The sequence below is a fragment of the Equus quagga genome, chromosome 2, assembly GCF_021613505.1.
Source record: "Equus quagga isolate Etosha38 chromosome 2, UCLA_HA_Equagga_1.0, whole genome shotgun sequence".
Taxonomy (NCBI): Eukaryota; Metazoa; Chordata; class Mammalia; order Perissodactyla; family Equidae; genus Equus; species Equus quagga.
Window position 1 is genome coordinate 81,870,445 of NC_060268.1, and position 18,396 is coordinate 81,888,840.

General features: G+C 47.6%; 2 protein-coding genes across 7 annotated transcripts in view; one reads left to right on the forward strand and one right to left on the reverse strand.

Moving 5' to 3' along the window:
* Positions 1–5,209, reverse strand: part of PGPEP1L (pyroglutamyl-peptidase I like) — a 33,847-nt gene extending 28,638 nt beyond the window's left edge. Inside the window, 1 exon segment of the mRNA XM_046655030.1 lies at positions 5,025–5,209. Coding sequence (XP_046510986.1) covers positions 5,025–5,058 — 34 coding nt within the window. The 5' untranslated portion in view covers positions 5,059–5,209.
* Positions 5,210–13,761: 8,552 nt separating this feature from the next.
* The window catches only part of LOC124236487 (protein FAM169B-like), an 84,332-nt gene continuing 79,697 nt past the window's right edge, over positions 13,762–18,396 (forward strand). For 5 of the 6 annotated variants that reach the window (XM_046655506.1, XM_046655509.1, XM_046655511.1 and 2 more), the window contains exon 1: positions 13,762–14,270. In XM_046655506.1, coding sequence (XP_046511462.1) covers positions 14,237–14,270 — 34 coding nt within the window. In that variant the 5' untranslated portion in view covers positions 13,762–14,236. Of the gene's footprint in view, positions 15,169–18,396 lie in introns of all 6 variants that reach the window. The other variant, XM_046655508.1, reaches the window with a different exon arrangement.

The following is an 18,396-nucleotide window of genomic DNA, read 5'->3' on the forward strand; positions in this document are numbered from 1 at the left end:
GAACAAGTAGGGTCAGAATACTCGAAAGAAGGGAGAGAGTAGGTGGGGTAGAGGTTGGTTGGGGAAGACTCCTAGAGGAGGTGGGGGTGAGCCAGGACTTCACGGTGGGGAGGAGGCAGAGCGGCTGGAGGGGCCGGGCCTGGGCCGGTGAGCCCTCAGGGGGAGACCCAGCTGGGGGAGGCCTCATTCTGGGAAGGAGCAAGAGCCAGGGATGCTGGGTGAGGTTTGTGGATGGAAGGGCTGGTTCCTTGTCCTGGGGACACTTACTTACACTGGGTACCACTTCATGATTTAATTGCCAGGAAGATTTCTAATAAAAGGCAATTAAGTAGAATTTTGCTTTGGGGAGGACAGCAAACCCCCTATGGGACTTGCTTAGGAAGGGTTTCCTGCTGGCCTGGGGAGAGGCCACATCTTGGGACTCTGTTGCCCTCTCAGTGTTCCAGCTACTCATTTTTACGGCACCCAAACCACTGGTGAGAGATTTGCACATATTGAGGTATATGGGGTAAGCTATTCTGGTTCAAAACTGATTCAGCTTGAACTAAAGAAGCCTGACTTATGGCCTGTCAGACACACATTGTCCATCTGCTTTCGCCATGAAAGTAAAGCATGCACTCTCTTCAGATGAGAACGCAGACTTCCCCTCCTAGGAGCCCAGTATCACTAACGCCCTGTGATTAACTACTATGTAATAGTCCTGAAGGTAAGTTCCCCTTCTCTGACATCAGGGTCATGCTGACCTGCTAATTTGCAACTGAGTGGCTCCTTGAAACTTTGATGACTATGGATACTGGGCATGTTTAATGTGTGTTCTTTGTTCTAAAAAGGTGTAAGACTGTACTGAAAACTATGCTTGTCCAGAATGCTTTCTTCCTCTGTGGAGATGGCCTTCCTGGATTATAGTCCTCAGCCTGGCCTAAGTAAAGGTCACCTTATCTCTCTTATCTATAGAATGGTTATTGGCTATTTTGCATCCACACCATAAAGTGGCCCCTCCAAAGCTCAGGCCATGGCTTAGGTGGCAGCTGGGAGTAGTCAAAGACCTGAGCGTTGGGGGTCAGGCTTCTGCTTTTGCATCTCCACCCCACCACTTACCAGCTGGGTGACCTTGAGCAAGTTGCTTAGCTTCAGTGGCTTGGTTTTCTCATCTGTAAAATGGAGACTAATCATAGTAATCTAATAGAGTTGTTGTGAGGATTAAATGAATGAATAAAATGGAGCATTTGGAAAACTGTCTGGTGCATAGGAAGCAGTGTCGAGTGTTTTCCTTCATTACTGTTATAGTCACGTACCTCTCGGGATTGTTGTATGGATTAAACAATACCGTGTATGACATGCATTGTTTCCAGAACTTGGTAGGTGCTGTCGGAGGGGAAGAACTATTCTCTACCCTCTAGGTTCTTCTGGCTGTTCTAAGAATTAAAGAGACATGAGATAGAAGAACAGGAGAAAATCAAACAAAGTTTAACCAACGTGTATACGTGGGAGAAACCCAGGAAAACTAAGTAACTCCTCAAAACGGCCAAAGCCACCACCTTAAATACCACCTTCAGCTAAAAACAAAGGATGATGTTGGGAGCAGTGGTTTAGGACTTCAAAGGGGAGGAAGGCAATTCACACAGAGATGGAAAAGCAAATGTTTGATAAACAAGTGTTTGCCATGCCTTGTAAAGACAATGGATCCCAAGAGAGAACTTTGATAAAATGGGCCTTGCTAGGTGCCTTCCTGTCTGCCCCACCTAGAGTTATCTGTGGTGATAGTTCCTTCCTGGGACGGGGCTTCTAAAATGCTTTTAGACAGTTAGGGGGAAGGTCAAAGTTTCTTTCTGAGTCTTTTGTTCTTAAAAACAATCAAGCCAAAGAGACACATTTTGGTGTGGCAAATTCTGATTCCCCACGGTGCTCAACAAATGTCGAATCATTTTCCACTGTCTCCCCATGCAGTGCAGGATGGGCTCCAGCCAGACCCTTCCTCTGCCTGATGCTCTCTGATCACTTGGTGCTGGCCATTTCTCAGCCCCAAAGCCCCCTGAGCACTGTGCCTATCAGTCAGGCACCCCATCCTTACTTTTCCATAATGAAATTTCACTGCCTCTTTTGGCTTCTGTTTCTTTGTCCAGAAAGAGAAAGCCTTGTACTACTCAGAGTTCTCCCGAGAAACTACGTACACACACACACACACCCACCCAGAGTCATCCATTGCTTAACAAGGGATATGTTCTGAGAAATGCATCATCGGGCGATTTCATCATTTTGCGAACATCATAGAGCATACTTACACAAACCTAGCTGGTATAACCTGCTACACATCTACGCTTTATGGTACCAATCTTATGGGACCACTGTTGCATATGCTGATTGGTGCTGACCAAGACATCATGTGGCACATGACTTGCATATTTATATATATGAATGTATGTATATAGAGAGAGAAAGAGCTTTATTATAAGGTATTGGCTCATGTAATTATGAAGGCTGAGAAATCCCAAGATCTGCCATCTGCAAGCTGGAGACCCAGGAGAGCCAGTAGATTTCAGTCCAACTCTGAAGGCCTGAGAACCAGGAGCACTGGCGGTGTAAGTCCCAGGAGGGACTTCTGCAGACAAATGTCCTAGTTCGTGCTCTCAGGCAGAAAGAATTCGACTGTCCTCCACTCTTTTATTCTATTTGGACTCTCAGTGCATTAGCTGAGACCCACCCATATTGGGGCAGGCCATCTACTTTACTGAGCCCACCCATTCAAATGTTAATATCTTCCACAAACACCCTCACAGACACATCCAGAGTGTTTAACCAGATACCTGGGCACTCCGAGGCCCAGTCAAATTGACACAGAAAATTAACCATCACCAGGCCTAAAGGATGGTGTGACTAGGAAGGACCAGGCCTGGGGACCCTCTTCATCTCTCCTCCAGAGTGCCCATGCTCCGCCCCTGTGGCGGAGGCCAGCCACTGTCAGATGGGCAGGTGATGGCTGGAACCTCATTTCTCGGTGGGTAGTGGGCTACAGACACAGGTGGCACCTCCAAGGCAGCTTCACCTGGAACACAGCTGAGGTTTTGAGTTCCATCTGATTATTGGGAGGTATTTCTCAGTTCATACGGATTCTGAGACTGGGAGGAGCTGCGGTTAAAGATCACCCTCTGAACCCCCAGCCCGCCGGACCTCAGGCCTTTAGAGCAGGAGCCAGCTCTGGAGAGGACTGTGCCTCCAAAGTTCCTGGGCCACTAACAAGGTCGGTGCACCGTGGGGAAAACTTCCTCAGGGAATATAAGTTTAGGACAGGATGTCCCGGGAAGTGAGTGATGTCCTCTGACTTTGACTGAATCCTATAGAATCAATAAGATTATAGCTGCCACTGAGAGCAGCCTGCCCCCCAAAAAAATTTTAGAAAATAGTGAAATTAAGGAAAAGTCACTAAGAAACCAGGTACCTCCTGGGATGATGGTAGGAATGCTAAAAATGCAGCGACACACAAAGATCACGTCCTGCTTTAGCATCATCCTCAGATCATCTCTAATCTGTTTTAAATCAGGAGAAATCACTCGGCAAGTGAAGGTTTGAAGCTCTTGTTTTGCAGGCTCCAACCTTATACTTTAAACCTGGCAGGCCCTGGAGTGGAACTTGCGAAAGGCGCTCGAGAAATCTTCTCTCCGAATCGAGGGGGTCCTTTGGAGGCATGCAGGTTTTCCCAGTCTCCCATTGATATTGTTGGTGCCAGCGAGAACGCCTTGATCTCGAGACAGTTTGTCAGAGTCCTTGTTCCCCTACCATCTGTCTACGTGCCAATTGTCTTGGCGAGATTTATACAAGAAGCAAATCCAATTAAATGAAAAGCCTGCCCCTGGCAGCTTGAAGCATTTTTAATAAAGGAAGCCCACACTCTGAAAGCCAGTAGGCATTCCCAAATCGCTCCTGATGATCAGGTACTTCATCAAACAATCTAGAGTTTGCCAGCAAGCCACAAGCTGACAGGACAGAGCAGGGGTCCATGCGAGTCTGCGACTTGCCACCGTGCTTCAATTTTCATATTTCATTTGTGACAAGCGTTGTGTTTATCAGGGGTACAGTTTCCTTAGGAATTCAAGAGTAATTTGAACCACTCCATCTCTATACCCCAAATAACTCGAATGAGAACAAGGGAGATAAAAGGTTTTCAAAAGAACTTTCTTTTTTCTCAGAAGGTTAACAGGAATTTGATTACAGTCTGAAAATATTAAGATAGGTAACTTTCAATTTTCCCTGCACACAGGAATCCTTATCTCTTCTAAGATTCCTTCATCGGACACAATTCAAAAACCTTAAAATATGCCAAATGTGTCAAACTGAAAATAAAGAGCTTTCTGAAGAAATCCAGTCCTCCAGGGACCAGCTGTGACAATGACAGGGGTGGCTGGGGTGGATTTTGGATGTGCTGATGAAAGGCAGGAGTGGGCAGCTACCATTCTTTCTGAGTTGACCTGTTAGGGTCAGAGTCTCCCGCTGGTGGCTCTCCGAGGTGCTTAGTGTTCCCTGGGCGGCTGAGAGTCTCCAGTGTGGGGACAGGGGCTGCGTGCTCCCCTAGGGGTGGTCATTGTAGACGGACTGTCCTAGCCTTAAGAGGCCCCGTCTTCTCTGGGTCCCCAACTCCTCCTTCCTTGCTATGTAACTGCACCCCAATGGATGCCACACGGGCTCACTCGGCTCCAGATTCAGGGACAGTAGGCACCAGCCTCAGTTTCTGCCCTGATGGGCTGAAGGACAAGATCTGAGCCTAAGCTGCACGTGGGCACCTGTGTGTCTGCCACTCAAGAGGTGTTGGCAGTGAATGGCAGGACAGAAGCATAAAAACCTCGCTGTCCCCTGATTGTTTGTTAATAGGGCATGGCAGGAAGTTAGCTTCCAGCTGGAATTACTTGCACCACCAGTTGCCACTCTTTTCTCCCCAGGAGGAAACTGTTTACGACCAGGATGAGGAAAGTGCGCAGTCCACCGCCAGGCTAAAAGCGGCAGCAAATGGGAAAGCAGAAAAACAGTCTTACCGGTCACCACCACACAGCTGGACTGGGAATCCATGAAACTGGAGTCAGGAGGGTGCGCCTGCACCTCGGTGGGTCAGGTGGCTGGGGCGCAGCTCGGGGCACCTGGCTCTCTGAGCACCGGGCGCCTCTCCAGGTTGGTGGCCGGCTCCTGTGGGGTCGGGGGGCATCCAGGCTTGTCCGGCTGCCGGGCCCCCACCGCGTTCTGGGGCCCCAAACGGCTGAAGACTCTGGGGTGGGGGGTGGGGTGGTAAGGCGATGCCTGTTGAGAGTAGAAACAGCCAGCTCCGGACACAGAGGCTGCGGCAACAGACAAGGACTTTCCGGACACTTAAGGCTTGGTCCGTCTTTTGCTCAGTGCGGTTCAAAGTGAGCCATGAGTTTGGCGACCAACTGTCCCGATTTGCCCGGGACTGAGGGGTTTCTGGAATGGCGGGGGCGGGGGGGGGGGGGGGGTAGGGACTGAAATGTGCTCAAACAGGTACAGTCCCGGACAAATCAGGACGGTGGGTGACCCTACAAATTGTTGCGACCCTGTTTTCTCCTCTTTAGTAATCTCCCCCAGAGTCCCTCATTGTGTTTGGTCATTACGACTTGGTGAAATTTGGTTGCTGTTGAAACTGATTCTGCAAAATGTGTTTTTAAAAAGGTCGGGGGCGGGGAGGGAGAAAAGAAAACCAAAACCCAAACCACGGCTGGAGCTTATGGTTAAGAGAGTTAGTGAAAGCCCCTGCTGCCTGTAAGCTGTGGGTCCTCAGGCAATTTAACCTGTGTCTTTGCCCCTTTCTGTGAAATGAGGATGATCACAGCACCCCCCTCTTGAATGGAGACTTATTGAGTCCCAAGCACTGTCCCAAGCCCTGGCAGCCCTGGGGGGCAGAGGCTCACACAGCCCGCTGTGCCCTCACAGGCTTCCCAGACTGTGCTCTTACCATCAGACGTTCGGGCTGCGAAAAGTGCTTAACACGGTTTTTGACTACAGGCACCACTAGACGTTAGCCACCAGGGTCGAGCTTTCCACCCGGCTCGGCAGGCATTCTTCCGCCTTTTTAATGGGGTCAGAGTGACCAAAAGAGCTAACATTTGGGGCTAGTTTCTCTACTGAAGAAGCCACGTCATGCAACATCTTGACCTTTCAGAATACACTATTTAAAAAAACCAAGATTTTTCTTAACCAAAAATACTTTTTAAAAAAGCTGTCTAATGGGAAGGACAAAAAACAATTCTCTTTCCCCATCTAGGCATAGCCTTGAGAAGCTCCACGCAGGGGAATCCAGCAGAAATTCTCCAGTCTCACACTGCTTGCCCACGTTCACCCTGTATTGGAGGGCGTGGCCTACACGCACTTATGGTCTTAATTGGCCCCCTGATAAAAAAAACAGGTAACCCCCCCCCCCACTTAATTGGGATCACTGCTGAGGACTAGACTTCACCTGATACCTTCCTGGGATGAGGAACCAACGGCCGTTCCTTTTAATTGGCCCCTGGTGTGGGCTGCAGGCTTATTTATGGCAGAGGACAGGTGGGAAGTGGCATTCGTCCTCAGTGGCCTCCCCCTGCCTGCTCTGGGGAGCCGGGGCCACCTTGTCGTCAGAGGATGCACAGGGCTTTGCACTTCACTTTGTTTTGAGATTAAGGTAGACCATATAGAAATTCAAGTTTGAAAGCCATCCCCCAGTTTCTCATGCTCCCTGGGGCATCGTTGAAGTTATCTCAACCTCCCATGGTGACCGGCAACCCTGGTTCACATCACTTACCTTGTTCTTCTATCAGGAGGGTTTTGCTCGCTCATCACGGTTATGAATGGGGGTATTAGATCACTAGAAATGCCCACATTTGTCAAGTTGGTTGTTGCTAGGGTCAAACTCTGATACCGACATTAACTAATGAGATCTGGGTATCTAACTGGTGTTTCCTAATGTTAACTTATCTTGCCTCAAAACAGACTCCTCAACTGCTAAGACTCCAAGTTCTTAATGATGCTGCTTTTCTGATAAGGAAGTTGCAGTTTTTATTTTTATTTTTTCAGGATTTGGCATGAGTGATTCTTACATTAAACTAGAATGTATCCTGGAATTTGCACTTTCCTGTAATTCACTTATTTTTTTATGTCCTAATATTTCCTTTAATTTTGCAATTAATAAAAAAGAAAATGAGATGGGGGCTGGCCCAGTGGCGCAGCGGTTAAGTGCACACGTTTCCGCTTCTTGGTGGCCCGGGGTTCGCTGGTTCCGATCCCGGGTGCGGACATGACATGGCTTGGCAAAAGCCATGCTGTGGTAGGAGACCCACAAATAAAGTAGAGGAAGATGGGCATGGATGTTAGCTCAGGGCCGGCCTTCCTCAGCGAAAAGAGGAGGATTGGCAGCAGTTAGCTCAGGGCTAATCTTCCTCAAAAAAAAAAAAAAGAAAATGAAAGATGTAAAATAGTTTTACTTAGCCATGGTGACATGTCTATGATGACATTCATCCTCACCTGGAAGAAAAAAACACACATTTTCACTCTCTGAAATGAAAACAGTTCAGAGAAGTATGGATTTTGAGGTCTGACACCCACGCTTTTATTTCTTCTTCCGTCGTAAAAGCAAATGGTCTCTAACAATAGCTGATGTCAAACACAATCTTTAGGCCAATGAAATACAGTCGGCCTGAGAACGCATAAGCAACGAAAGAGAGGGGTTTTATTTAACAGAAAGCACAGTGATCTCCCCTACAAGTTAGATTCCTGGGAGGAAAATATCTGTAATCATATTTGACTCTGGGATTAAGAGGGCAAGGTGTGACTCTCTGTCAGTGAACCGGAAAGTGGGCAACGGCACGCACGTGTTCTCACCCGGGGTGACCAATGGGGGTTCCAAGATTACAAAAACCTAAGATCAAAATATTTCGAGCTTTGAACCAACATAAAACTTTTCTGGATTTGTTTTAAATATCTCATTGGCAAGTTGTGGCTTGCTGCTTCAGCAAGAAAAACGGTTAGAAGGGTTTGTTTATTGTCTCCGACACAAACAGCTCTTACCACACACTGTACACTTGACACAAATGAAATGTAATCAAACTGGGCAAACTCCTCTCAGGAGGTGTGGACAATAAATCAATCAACCAAAAGTACTAGTGATTAACAGAATGATAACAAAAGCTCCGTTCTGTGTCAAACATCACTGCTTCCAGATCCCTTCCTTAGCTCTACCATAAAGCAGAGAATTCCTATCCAAACTGCCGCTTGTCAAAGCACCAACAGATTCTCCAGAAATGTCCCTCTTCCAGGATAGCTTTGGGACTCATCTTCCCCTGTTTGTTTGCCTTTTCAGCTTAATACTCCAATGGGGTCTGACACCCAGTTTCTGGAGAAAGTTAGATAGTAAACATCTTAGGCTTTGCAGGCCCACAATCTCTGTTGCAACTATTTAACTCTGCTGTAGTCCCATCAAAGCAGCCTTAGATGATATGCAAACGATGGGCGTGGCTATGCTCCAATAATTATTCATGGAAGCTGAAGTTTGAATTTCATATAATGCCCATGTGTCGTCAACTATTCTTCTTCTTCTTTTTTTTTGAGGAAGATAAGCCCTGAGCTAACTGCTGCCAATCCTCCTCTTTTTGCTGAGGAAGACTGGCCCTGAGCTAACATCCGTGCCCATCTTCCTCTACTTTATATGTGGGACGCCTGCCACAGCATGGCTTGACAAGCGGTGCCATGTCCACACCTGGGATCTAAACCGGCGAACCCCAGGCTGCCGAAACAGAAAGTGTGCACATAACAGCTGAGCCACCGGGCTAGCCCCCTATTATTCTTCTTTTGATTTTTTCCCAACTATTTACAAATGTAAAAACTATTTTGAGCTCAAAGGCTATACAAAAATAGGCGGTGGGCTGGGTTGGGGCTGTGGGCTGTAGTTTGCCAAACTTGGTACTAGAATACAGTTTTTCTTCTATAGGGAACATGATACGGCTGGTGATAAAATGACCTTATGGTATGCATGAACAAATTTTCAGTTAAGTGAGTAAATAGATTATAATTAAAATCAAAACGAAGATTAAGTGATTTAGAATATTCTGTCAAAAAACCCATTGCTTTCCCTGTTTTGTTAGGTTTGTCCAGTGTTAAATTAGAAGCGCATTCTAAATAAATGTGGCAAATAGTTTTGCTTTCAGAACTATAGTATTTATGATTTTTACAGCTGTGGAATAAGCATACTGAGGCAGTTACCAATTAATACGCTTTCTTTCTCATTGATGTGCGACTGTCGCTTGTTCTAGATAAGATTTGGGTCCAACACGCAGGTAAGGACAGATTCTGAACCTGAACTTCATTTTTTTGAGGTTTCAGATGCCATATATTCATAGTTTTAGCCTTTCTACTAAAACATAGCTTTTAAATGCTTATGGCACTTAAAAATTAAAAATTTGAGACTTTTATAACATTCTGAAATAACCATTTCTTTCAAAACAGTTGGGAAGTTGCTATTTTAGTGACCATGTTACAACGCTGGGATTATCTTTAACATTCCATGGGAAACTGGTATAGAAGATACTAGTTTTTATAACTTCAGCTATGAATTATGAATTAAAAGCTTGAAAATTAGTGTTTTAAAACTTCTGGCAGCCTGCTATGGTACATCGTAAGGTATTTTCCCTGTATTTTACAGGAGAAAGGTTTGCCTATATTTTTCTTCTGTCTTATATTTTTCCCTTGATTTCTGCTAAGCCTTGATCTTTTTTCTTTTTTTAAGGACTGCATCTCCTTGACTGAAAAGTAGCAACTGTTGCAACAGGAATTTGTTCCCTTATTAAAATCCACTAGTTTGCTAGCCCTGTTGTTTAAATACTGGATTTTTCTTTGAAATTTCACGAATACCTTGGGAATGGCTAGAACAGTTGTGTTCTCAACACTGAGAAAATTCCTGTGGAGATGAATGAGGCCAGATGGAGGCTGCCGCAGAGCGCTTAATGACCTCACGGAATGGAGGAGAGGACCATACTGAAAACACGCCCAGGTCTTCATGGGGCCCCTATTTTCCGGTATATATGGATACATTATATTTTTCTTTTTTTCTTGCTTAGGGTCAAGGGAAATTTTAGTGTCAGAAGTGAGTGCTAAGTGGCTGAGTAGGTTTGCGGAAGCTTTAGAAACTCAACAACTTGTTTATAGACAGTCTGATTGTCTACTCAGAAAATCTATGATAATTGACTTTAAAAACTATTGGACCTCATAAAAGTGGCTAGATATGAGACTAGCATGTACCCAAGGCAACATTTTCTTATATACCAGTAATAACCAATTAGAAAATGTAATTGGAAAAAAGAAAGAGCCCATTCATAATAGCCGACAAATATCAGAAATTTGTAGGAGTAAGCCTAGCATGAAATGTCTTAGATCCATTTGTAAGAACTCTAGAACTTTAGCCAAAAAGAAGCATAAAAGACCTGAATACACCTAGGTGTGCTTCTCTTCTTTGATGGGAAGACTCAGAAGCTTAAAGATGTTAACGCTCTGTAAGTTAATGTTCCAGACTAGATGCAATCCTGATATCCTCAACCAGATCCGAATATATTAACCAGCTGGTTTGAATATTTGATGAGGAAGGTCTTGTCCTCCCAGATACCCAAACACATGATAATAAAGCTATGGTAATTAAAGTAGTATTGTATTGTCATAGAAATAGTGACAGTCAATAAAACAACAGCTGTAATGTATATGGGAATTTAATATATGACTTAGGAAGTAATTCCAATTAGTGGGGGAAAAAATGGATTTAACTTAATGCTTAAATTTAAACATTTAATGGTGTGGAACCAACTGGCTATATACTACTGTATATTACGCCACGTACATAAATAAATTCTGGTTGGGTTTAAAATTCAAATCTAAAGACCAAAACAATAAAAATATTGAAAGTAAATGTAAAAGAATTTACTTGCTAATTTTTGGGTAGTTTCGGTCTATCCAAGCAAGACAGAAAGTCCAGAAACTATACAGGAAAAGAAGCATTTGACTAAATGTAAACAAGAACAAGGAACAAGAGTTGAATGAGAAGCAGGGAACTTTTCAGTCTATAATTCATTATTTTTTTCCCCTGAAGGAGCATGTATTTGAGTACTATGTGAGTAAGTTAAAAAACAACAGAAAAACTTAAAAAACTGTAATAAGAAGAAGTATGTTTTCAGCAGAGATGAATAAGCCTTTAGCCCTACGTGCCAACAGCTTACGTAACACCCATGGTTATGAGGGCCTCAACAAAGGCTTGTAGGAGAAGAACTATTCCTCTACCTTCCAGGTCCTTCTGGCTGATCTAAGAATTAAACTGATGTGAGACAGAAGAACAGGAGAAAATCAAACAAATTTAATAACATGAATACATGGGAGAAATCCAGGAAAACTGAGTAACTCCCAAAATGGCTGAAGCCACCACCTTAATTAAATATCATCTTGAGCTAAAGACAAAGGAGGATGTTGGGGTAGCAGTTTGGGACTTCAAAGGGAAGGAAGGCAATTCACATGGAGATGGAAAAGCAAATGTTTGGTAAACAAATGTCTGTCATACTGTGCAAAAACAATGGGACATGGGCAGGACTTTTATTAAATGGGCCTTGCTATGTTTCTCCCTGTTTACACACCTAGTTTATATTATACTATAGTTATCTTATGGTATTGGCTCCTTCCTGGAACTGGCCTTCTATCTCATATCTTTTAGGCAGTTTGGGAAAGGTCAAAATTTCTTTCTGAGTTTTTTGTTCTTAAAAATAATCAAGCCAAAGAGACACATTTTGGGGTGGCAGATTCTTTTTTAAAAAGTTATTTATTTATTTATTTATTTTTGGTGAGGAAGATTGGTCCTGAGCTAGCATCTGTACCAATCTTCTTCTATTTTTTATGTGGGATGCCACCACAGCATGGCTTGATAAGTGGTGTGTAGGTCCACGCCCAGTATTTCAACCAGCGAAGCCCGGGGCTGACAAAGCGGAGCACACGAACTTAACCACTATGCCACCAGGCAGCCCCTGAGGTGGCAGATTCTGATCTCCCACAGGCTCAAGGCACAAAAAAAGAGATTTGTAGGGGCCGGCCTGGTGGCATAGTGGTTAAGTTTGTGCATTCTGCTTTGGTGGCTCAGGGTTCACAGGTTTGGATCCTGGGCATGGCCCTACACACACTGCCCCTCAAGCCATGCTGTGGCAGTGTCCTACATACAAAATGGAGGGAAGTTGGCACAGATGTTAACTCAGCGACAATCATCCTCAAGCGAAAAGAGGAAGATGGGCAATAGATGTTAGCTCAGGGCTAGTCTTCCTCACCAAAAAAAAAAGAGAGAGAGAGATATTTGTTTCCACCTCAGGGCCTTTGCACTTGCTGTAACCTTTGCCATTTACCCTTCCCATATGCTCAGCCCTTTCACTTTCTTCATATTTTTGCTTCCCTTTCGTTTTTTTTTTTTTTCCCTTAGCTCTTATTTAACATACTATTGTGCTCTATCTCCTGTCCACTCCTGCTCACTGGAAAGTAACTGCCATGAGGAAACTTTTATGCGCTTTGTTTACTGCTGAATCTCTAGAATCTAGAACAGTATAGTGCACATAGTGGAAGCCTAATAAATATGTGTTGAATGAAGACACAGTGTTTGGAGGAGTTGAAGCTGGGCACCTGAAGGTTACCATAAATATTCAATAAGAAGATGATTACCCCTGGACCTTGTTCCCAACACAGACACAGATGAAAAGAAGTTAATCTTGATAATTTACTATTGTCTTGTTTAACCTGAGGGGTGACTCAAGGGTCACAAGAATTTATGAGCTTGTTTTACAGAAGAAAAAGAATGCCTTCAAGGAATTTACAATCACCAGATAACCAGTCCCCAGGGGCTGTTGATGCCCAGAAGTCTGATTGCCCAAGAGCTTATCTGGAGTGAAAGAAACACCGATTTCCCCTTTGTTTCTCCAAAACTCCTCCTCCTGAGCTCCTTAGCTGTATAAAACCCGCTGCTTTCTTCTTTTGTTAAGGTGGGTTTGCGAGAACCCATCCTCCTGCCTTCTCATTTTGGCCAATTCGAATAAGCCTTTCTCCATCTCCAAGCACCCATGTCTCAGTGATTGGCTTATTGTGAATGGGCACATGAATCGAGATTAAGAGGTCTGATATCATAGTGAAGTGTCCCGAATGTCATGCCCAGGGAGACCTGTATTTCCATTACTGCAGAAAATGAAATCTCAAACTTCCAAGAGGTGACTCAAAGGTGGCATAAAGGGGGGCCTCCAGCTCCTGGCTGCAACAATGTGCACACTGCTGCAACAGGCAACGGAAGCAGAATTGGGGCTTTTTTCCATTCCATGCATGGGGGTGCCCTGGTCCCTGGCAAGTTGGTTGCTCCACGGTGGGGGTGCATCATGGGGAGCAACTAGGAGGCTCCCCTGATGGGCTGTTTTCTGGGGTGGAGGGACAAGGCAGGCAGGTGAGTTCCAGACCAGTCTTGGGGGCAGAGGTCCACAAGGGCTGAGCATGCAGCTTGCGGGTGCCAGTCCACAAGGGCAAACTTCAGAGCTGCCAACCAAAGAGGGCAGGCACCAGCTGACTGATCACAGGCCTTTGGGTTCCAAGGCTGCCGGCATTTTAAAACCACCCCTGCTCCCACCTCCCCTGTAAAAAAACACCTTGAAACCGGCCAAGAAAAAGAAGTACTGCACAAACAATTGCCTCTCATTGAATTTTGCTATTTCAAGTGAGCACAAGCTTGAACATTTAATAAATAAAAGTATTAGTTATCAGCAAAAATGGGCACAATACAGTTGTCAGGAAAAAAACCGAAAAGAGTGAAATGGGCAGAAAAGAGGACGGGATGTTCTCGTCATGTGTGCCATTGATTGTCTTTGAGTTATTTTTCCATGTCCATTTTCTAAAAGGAATAATGAAAATGATTCTTGTCCATAGAAATAAACCTAAAGGAAGGAAGTGGGAAGGGGCGTGGAGAGGGGGTGCTGGATGCAGGCGGTGGGGGTGCGAACGGTTTCTTCTGCGAAAGAATTAGAGGGCATAATAAGTACTCCTCGGAGGTGGCCAACTCGCTTTGCAAACTGTTTAGGGATCCGAGGGTCGCTAGAGAAGAAGATCACGCAGCGCGGGCCCAGGCGCCAAGGGCGGGCGAGGGCGCAGCCCCGGGGGAGGAGACGCGGAGGGGACGCGGGCAGCTCCGGGGCGGGGCGCGGCGCGGCCGGAGCGGAGCATGGAGGCGGCCGCGGCGGCGCGCGGAGCTGCAGGTACAGTATCCGGTACACAGTGGAAGCCTCCTAAGAGCGTGTGGAAGGAGGTGAGGGCCGCTGCAGCCGGCCAGCCCGGCGCCCGCCCGCCTCCGCCTCCGCCGGCCGCCGCGGCCCCTCCCCGCGGCTCGGGTTTCAATGGCTGGGCCGGCCGAGGGCTCCGGGCCCCCGCGCCTCAAAGCGACACCGTAAACAGCGCGCCGCGGCCAGGGAAACTTTCCCGGAGTCGGCGCCAGGGGTCGCGGGCCGCGCACCTGTCGCCGCCGGGGGACGAGACGGGCTGGCGGGCGCGCGGCCCGGGACGTCGGGGGAGGGCAGTCTCGGAGGGTCGCGGTCACCACTCTCCCGGCCGTGCGGGCGTCGGAGCCGCTGCCTCGGCGGGGCCAGCTGCCTGCCTTCCCGCAGCCGCAGGGGCCTCGTCTGGGCAGTGGGCGCGGTGCGGGGACTTCGGCTTGGCGGCCCGGGGGACGGCGGGGAGCCCGGACTTGAGCCCGCGCCCCGAGCCCCTCGGCCCCCGCCCCCAGGAGGGGCCCAAAGCGGTGCGACTTCCGAATCTGAAAGCACGCAGGACAAATCCCCAAAGGGCTCTCCGCCTGCCCCGCCGAGGCGAGGGGCGTTGGATGCTGAGAAAGTGCCTCTTTCGCTCCTGCATCCTTCTCTTCCCGCGGGGACCAGCGGCAGGAAGGGCCCCTCGGCCGGGTCCTCTCGTCCCTTCCACGTCCCGGCTGGCCCGCGGGGCGCGGCCGCAGGTGGCCAGCCCTGCCCCCACGTGCAGTTGGACCCCGCCGCCGCTTCCTCCCGCCGCACATCTCCATTGGAAGCCATCAGGGGGGACGACTTGTTTTTATGACCTGCATTTAAAAGCTGTGACTCTGAGTTGTTTTTCCTCTGACTTCCAGTGAGTGAGTTAAGGAGAGAAGGTGGCGGGTAGCCAGTGGTATGAATTGGTTACATTCCTTGTGAAAGTTTTCATTGGTCTAGATACTTAGGGTTTTGTCTCTATTTTTAGAGAGGGAGATTCTGTTTCGTCTTTGATTTTTTCCTATGGTCTTTTCTGGAAAGTTGGTCGTTGTGGCTGTGGATCGTGAGTGCTGTTGCCAGTTTATATGTCTGAGAACTGGGGCGAGGAAAAAAATCACTGCTCTTTGGGGCTCATCTTCGTCATCCCCCAAATGGGGAAGATTCTGCCCACTTAGGGACTTATTGTACAACAATATCTCATATATTTTTAAACCCTTAGCAAGCCTGCGCACAGAGTCGGTCAATCCCAGCTTTTCCCTTCCCCACCCCTCAGAGCGGTGCCATGAGGCAGAGGTCGTCCCCGCTATTGCCTTAGAGTTGTGCTTGTTCTGCCCAGGCCTACTCCATTTTAATGGGAAAAGTGATGGTAATTTCATCTTCTGGAAAAGTGTAGTTGGCCAAAACAGTCTAAGGATTTTCCTGTATTCATTTCAGCATTCACTGTGGCTTTCGTGGTTGCTGATGGCCTAGATGACACACAGCAGTTGCTCGTTAATCATTTCCACATGTGCTCCATCCTTATGGGTTGCAGTTTTACATAGCTGAACTGCTGCCCCTGCTTTGATAGCCCGTTTCCGGAAAGGGCTTGAGTACATCATGTCTACGTGGGAATCCTTCCTGTAGCAAGGAAGCATTACACTGAGAATCAAGCATTCAGAGGAGGAGGCTGTCTCCCAGCCTGCACTTAGTTCTAGCGTGAAAATATAGAGAAAGGGCAGGTGACATTGCTGTGGGAGTTGTGTTCTGTATCAATATTGGTGTGTCTGGTTGAGGGGTGCTATCCAATGGGGCTTTGGGATGCCCCCCAATCATTCAAGACATGCCCCAGGACCACACACCAGTTCTCTCTCTCTGAGAGTATGTGTTGTTAATTTCCCTGATGCTGGAGACCTTCTTAGGTTCCACCAGACCATCTGTTGCTGTCATGTCAGCTTGGAGTCTAGTGGGAAGGAGAAAGAAAGTCAGACACAGCCCGCTTCTGTGACTCTGCTCATCCTTTACCTCCACCTTCCCTCATCTGTAAACTAAGTAATTGACCTGCCTCAGAGCCGACTGCTGGGCCAGTGGTGAAATTTAGAGTAGGCTCTGAGAAGCCCATTTGTTTTGCACTCCTCCCTTCTGTTTACACACAAATGGAAGCATTTGTGCAAATTACTTATTTTATGATCTCCATTTAGGAAGTCGGTTTACCGTTCCAACTTAGAAAAGTTGGGTGTTGGACAGTTTGCCCTGGGAATGGAGCAGAGCTTTAGAGATAGAAAGGCTAGCAAGCAAGGAGGAAAACCCAAGACGACTCTGAAGCTCGGGTTGGGGGAAACAGGGACAGTGGTGACACTAAGATAGGAACCCACCCCCGGAGGGGTTATACATGATGCAATCTAGACAGAGTGCTTTCAGACTGTTTCAGAACATGCCTCCCCTAGGAGACACTGAAGAGTTAGTCAGAAACACTAACCCAGAGCGTAGGAGGACTCTAGAAGGGCCAGTGCCTCCCCTGAGCTCTCCTGGGGACCCCTGTTGCTGAGTGGAGAGAGAGCAGAGCAGACGGAGGCCTGGGAAGGGCGTCCCCTGGGAGATGGGAGGAGGAGAGGAGCTAGCTGAGGGCACAGCTGGAGGGCTTGGAGAGGGAGAAGTTCTGAGAACTTGGTGTGGAGACGAGGACCCAAAGGAACAGAGACCAGAAGGAAAAGAAGCCCATGGGCAGGCCTGGTGCCGAGGAGGCTGAGGCAGGTGCAGACCTGGGCCGGCCCAGAAGGAGGGTCAGGGGAAGGGAGAGGCCAGAAGGGAAAGCGGTCGGGATGTCACAGGACCCTGAAGGGGCCCAGGCACAGCTGCTCTTTCAGAAGGGCTTGCGGGGACAAGAAGAGGGAGAAGGCCGAGCTTGAGGGGGTGGTGCGAGTGAGGAAGGTGGCTTTTCCCCTCCATTTTTGGGTGGAAGAGACTTGTCTTCGTTTTTGGTAAACTAACCCTTAGGAACACTCTACTGTATGCCCGGTATGGGCTAAGCCCTTTCCAAGCCTCCCCTTAATTGATGCCCATACAAAAGGGTAAACATGGATACTCTCATTAGCCCCATTTTGCTGCTGAGGAAGCTGAGGCATAGAGATGTAACTTGCCTGAGGTCACCTGGCTAGGAAGTGGCAGTGTTGGGATTCAAATGGGGGAGTGGGGGTGGTGGTCCGACTCCCCAGAGAAAGGAACCTGTCATAAGGGTGGGGTTCGAAATGGAGGCCCCCTCCCCCAAAAAACAGGCTCAGGAAGGAAATAATCCATGAACCGGTTCCTCAGAGACCTCATGTTAACTTACAACTTAAAAAACAAAATCAAATATTCATCAGCCATTTTGGGTCTTCTCTAGTTCAAGGTGAGTGTCCCCATAGAGGAACATGGACTTGGCAAGTTTGGGGACCTCAGTTCCCGGAGAGCAGGGCCTCACTGAGGGCCATGGGTGGGGGCTTGGCTGGGCGTCAGGACTCCTGTCACGGTCACTAAGTGCTTTTGTGGCCCTTGGTGAGTCTGCTTTCCTTCATCAGGAGGGAAGGGAAAGGCCAGGATGAGATGGCTGTGAAGTTCACTTGGCAGTGAAGTTTGTCTGTTACTTCTGACCCAACCAGACTGTAATCTCTCTGAGGGCAGGGCCCTTATTGCTTGTTCTGTCCTAGTGCCCTGCTCGCACCTGGCACATGAACTCCGTAAGCAGTGAATGGTGCTGGTGAAGACCTGTGTCAGTTCCATGGCTATAGGAAGGATCGCTGGGAGTTTTCTGCAGATCGGTTGTATCAGGATGTGGGGTGATGCCAGCTGGTCTGCCACCCCTGGGGTGGAGTGCCCCTGGTCGGCCCATCCCCTGGAATGTCTTTCCAGGGTTCCCGCTCTTCCTGGGAGGGCCAGGTCCTGGGTGGGTCCTCCTAACGGCCTGGGCATATTGTATGTGCTCCTTCTGTTGTTGATTCCTTGTCATATAATGGTATCCATCCTATAGATGGTTCTTGTCCTCACCCTATGACTCCCCATTTCTAGACATCAAGGGCTGTGTTATATCTATATGAAACGAGGGATCTCCCCTGCACGAGGCCGAGCCAGAGATGGCTGGTATCCTGACCTC